The sequence below is a fragment of the Triticum dicoccoides genome, chromosome 2B, assembly GCF_002162155.2.
Source record: "Triticum dicoccoides isolate Atlit2015 ecotype Zavitan chromosome 2B, WEW_v2.0, whole genome shotgun sequence".
NCBI classification, from domain to species: Eukaryota; Viridiplantae; Streptophyta; class Magnoliopsida; order Poales; family Poaceae; genus Triticum; species Triticum dicoccoides.
This window is the reverse complement of record NC_041383.1, coordinates 236,203,590-236,208,200: the sequence shown is the minus strand read 5'-3', so window position 1 is coordinate 236,208,200 and position 4,611 is coordinate 236,203,590. Positions and strand designations below refer to the sequence as shown.

At 52.9% G+C, this 4,611-nt stretch overlaps 1 protein-coding gene across 1 annotated transcript in view; it reads left to right on the top strand.

Moving 5' to 3' along the window:
- Window positions 1-2,090: 2,090 nt before the first annotated feature.
- Window positions 2,091-4,611, top strand: part of LOC119363281 (HVA22-like protein k) — a 7,342-nt gene continuing 4,821 nt past the window's right edge. Inside the window, exons 1-2 of the mRNA XM_037628598.1 lie at window positions 2,091-2,343; window positions 3,180-3,238. Coding sequence (XP_037484495.1) covers window positions 2,308-2,343; window positions 3,180-3,238 — 95 coding nt within the window. The 5' untranslated portion in view covers window positions 2,091-2,307. The remainder of the gene's footprint in view (window positions 2,344-3,179; window positions 3,239-4,611) is intronic.

The window sequence follows — 4,611 nt, the reverse complement described above, 5'->3', positions numbered from 1 at the left end:
TTCAAGAAAGGGATCGTAGGTTAGGTGGTAGGCTAGTTGAGTTGGCTCACGAGTGGTGCAAGGGTCGAACGAAAAAAGATCTAGAGAGGGAAAAAATGGATCGGGAGGAGAGCAAGAAAATCGGATCTGGCGAACAAAAGGATCTGGAGAGGAAAAAATGATAAATTATGTTCGCCAGATCTGCACTATAGCAGTGGCCTACTCGCGGTAATCAAGTATCTACAAAATTAGCCCACCTCCAAACATAAAGATGCGGCTGGCTGACATGGACACCGGGTATAGTCAAAGTCTGTAGGTGCGGGGTTTGATTTCTATTGCCGCTACTTTTTTGAAAAAAATGAGCCAACAACCGAGGATGACGAAAGCGTGCATGCCTGTCGCTAATCACCAGTCGGCAGGTACTTAGCTTTCTCGTTTATCCAAACGCTTTGCGGATAAGTGAAGGGCGGAGCTGTGGCAGAAGAGGCGGCGCGACGGAGCAGGAGAAGATGGCCGAGAAGATGTTCAGGCGCGGCGCGGCGGGCGAAGAAGAGTTTTGGTGATGAGCTTGTGGCCACGCTGGACCAGCTGCTGCAGCCCCCCTGCGCCGTCGCCGTGGGTCGCCTGCGTTCTGCTGCTCCGGTGCCGGCACCTGTCCCTGTGCGGTGCCGTGCTCAGGAATTTGGCAAAAAAAGCGGCTGCCGTACAGAAAGTCTATATGTACATATAGATTACCAAGTATTTGATGCATATGTTACCATGGTACACACATTAGTTATCAAGGGTATGTTTTTTAACATACGTACTCTTTTCCTTGGGGTGAAACGTTACCACAGTGTTTGTACATATGTTATCATGTATATGGTGTGTATATTATCATGCTATTTACACACAAGTTATCGGGGAATATTGTTCAACACGGTTAGTAGATAGAGACACAAGAAAAACGTAAAAGCGAAGAGAAAATTAGCTGTTCGATAATTAGATCAGCATACGGTCTTCCAAAAACTTCAGAATTCCAAGTCACCCATGCATCCCACGTCCAACCCCCTGACAACTCAAATTGTTAACTCTGACCAAAAAGCACCTGCTCGTGAATCAGCTTAACCCCATTTCGGTTGTTGTTGCGTTTAGACCGCTGTTCAATGTAGGAGAGGAGGCTATCGATCGGTGCCGTGAACACCGGCAATGTGAGGCAGAACCATGGCGATGCAAGGAACGTACGGCTCGATGAGCTGATGAGCCACAGGGGGATCGTAGACATGGGGCAGCAGCCGATGTCCATCTCCTCGGTGGGTTCCATCTTCACCGGCCCGCTCAACGGAACCGCCATGATCAACTCCCCGTTCGCGGGGATCAACGTTGGCTGTTGGGCTCGGCCTTGCACGGACGAGCCGGCTGGTGGAGAAGCAGGGGGTAGGCGACCACCATGGCCTGACCAGGGAGCTTGGGAAATGGGTCAGTGTAGGTGCGGCTGGGAGGAGATGGGCCGGAGAAGAGGCACTCGACGAACAGAGGCAGAAGAGCGGCCAGCCTCGGGCGGAACGGCGCACAGCGGTGAGAATGAGGGCGAGGCGAGGCGGCGCGTGACGCGGAGCAGCAACCGACGCCATAGCTTCTCTGCTCGCGGACGAGCTGCATGCAAGCAAGGTGGAACGCGGCCGGCGGGAAGGAGAGAATGGACGCTGAGAAGATAAGTACAGAAAACGCGACAGCGGACGGTCTGCCGACGGCGCGAGGCGAGAAGAAGGATTGGGGAGGAGACTACGTATGGATTGAGAGACAGGACGGATGAAGCGTTTTTCTTCACTTGGCGGTGGCAGGACTTGTAATATAAACGAACTATACACGTTCTGTTGTGCCATGGCCGTACGATCTAAATCTGATGGCATCCACGTCGTTCGGATATGTTACAAACTGCCAGTCGACTGTATTTTAGCTTTCTCGTATAGTTTTATAGGAGGTTTATGCAATTTTGTCAGGACCATGAAGCATTTTTATGAGATCCGTCCTGCCGGAAAAAATGTTTTACTGTAAAAATGTGAAAAAATGTTTTGTGGTACCCTATAAACCGATTTTTGTGGGTATCTGGATAGAGATGCTGTAAATCGGAAAAAAGGCCTAGTGCGCTAAATCGTCTCCTGCTTTTTTAGCTCCCGGCTTTCTCGTTGCGGCCGGCGTCGCTTCTCCCGCAGGTTTGTGCGCGTGCCCTCCTCCTGTCACGCCAGGAGCTCAGATCGCCGCGGATTCCTTGCCCTCCACGCAGCGGCCTCGCCCCCTGGGTCCGCGCGCCGTCTAGGGATCCCGGCTCCTCCTCCGCGGCGACCGATGGCTGCTCTTCTGGCGCCCGCCATCTCCGGCGAGGTACGCGCCTCCGACCAAACCCTGCCTCGTACGGAAACCCTAGATCGCACGAGTCGCGCGAGGAATCTCCCGCCTCATAAGGAGGCTGTGGGGTGTTGCTGTTGGCGCGGTTGCACCTTGTTCGTGTTGGAGTTTCGCCCGGTCGGCTCGGTTGGGGAGACGATTGGGTTGGGTGATGGGCTCGCGCCGAATCATGCATTGATTTTGCACTAGGAGGGCGTGTGAGGCGGTGAATTATTTCAGTCACTTTTGCTCGATGATCATAGTGTCGCTATTGCCAATCCTAGTCGTTGTATGCTAAAAGTACATCGTTGTATCTCTATTGAAGAGTGAGTAAGGTAGGCGACAAGTGCTTCGTTGCCGACATTATAATTATTACCCTGCTATTTGCAGCATGATCAAATTTGATTTGGATTTGATGGATTTTCTAGATTATGACTGGGTTCAGCTTAAAATAACCGTTCTGTTCTAGTGCATAGTCACTATTGACCAAATCAAAGTATGTCGGTGTGCCAGGGTTCGATCTTGTTTGGTGTACTTTGGTGTTCTTTGGTTCGTTTCTGACGATCCAACTAGTTGAATTGAAACATAGAGTGGTAGTGTTTGCAATGGCTTTAAGTGTTGCATTTAGATTTTCAAGTGTCAGATAGTTATGCTGATACACTGACTTCTGGCTGAGCCATTGATTGTAATTTTGTCTTGTGTTATTGTCTGATAACTTGTCTAAACTCGTAAGCATCCTGGATGGATTTTCACTTCGTCTTGGATACAATCGTTACTTGCAAGTGAATGTTATGCTTTGTGCTGAAATCCTGAGACTGCATTTCATCAAATAGGTCGGTTTGCGGCTTTTACTGGCACCACTAAGCTCAAATGTTGTCATCCGCACAGCCAGGTATACTTGAAGCGTTGTAAATTAATTGGCATGGTTTTCATCTGGTTTCATGTCATGCTTCTTGTAAGTTGATTATTTCTTTGGCTAGTTCGTTTTGTTAAGGTGTTTGCTTATTGTGCTTTTTAGGCGCATTGAGCGTGTTAGTGAATAATTGTACTATCATTTGGAGATCATCACATTTTTAGTTTTTATCTTGCTACACGCTGTCAAATTGTTGCCATCATCAATAAGTATTTTGTTCATATTAGCAACAGCTAATTATTTGGTCTATGCTGAAAGCAAGTGTCACATCTCATATTGTTAGAGTACATAATGAGCCTAATGGGCCCATTAGTCTTAGGGTTAATTAGAGATAAGGGTCGCTTGCTTAGGGGTCAAGTAAGCCTTGCTTGGGAGTCAAGTAAACCTCTCTATATAAAGAGAGGAGATGTATCAATCTAATCAAGCAAGAATTAAGAAGGAAATCCCTTCCCTCTTGCCCGGCCATGGGCAAAAAGGCCCCCGGCCGGCCCTCTCGCGCCCTCCTTCTAGCAGCGCCATAACAATTTGGTATCAGCTAGCTTCGGTTCGATCATGTCTTCACCGCCGCCAAGCCCGTCTCTTCCGCTGCCGGTCACATCGTCGCCTTCGGCGACCACCACGACCGTCGCCCCGCTCCTGCCCGTGCCGGGATCCTCGGTCGCGCCCGCCCCTGCCGTCCTCACCCCGGAGGAGGTGTTCGGGGTGCTGCGGGACCTAACCCAGGCGGTCCAGGAGATCCACATGTTCTTGGCCGGGTCCTACGGGCCGCCCCGGCTGCGCCGCCCATCGCCGCCCCCGCGCCGCCGTGGCTACCGTGGCAGCCGCCGCACCAGGCGGCCTTCGTCGGGCCGCTGCAGCTGCCATCCATCGCCACCACCGCCCAGCCCTAGCTACAGTGGCAGCCGCCGCTCCTAGCGGCCTCCGCCGCGCCCGGCGCTTTGCCGCAGCAGCCGCTGCCGCTGCCCGGCGCGACACCGCAGCAGCCACCGCTGGTCAGCTCCGCCGCCCAAAATGGGATGCCCTACGACGGGACTGCGACGACCTTGTTCCCATCAGCGCCGCCGCCATCCCAGGTCGTCCACATCCAGCAGATCAAGTCCCCGCCGCCGCAGTCACCGCTTCCGTCTTGGATCGCTACCCGCCACGTGTCGGCGGCGGTGAGGCTGCAGGCTGCTGCGCGCGGCCTCCTAGTGCGTCGGCGTGTGCGGGAGATGCGTGGTCTGCAGCTGCTGCTCCTCCAAGTTGCCCTTCGCTGCGCAAAGGACCTCGATCTCGTCCGCTGCATCGGGGATCTTGGGCATGCGGTTTCCCCCACGGGCGGCGGGCATGCTGTTTTCCCCGTGGGCAGCGAC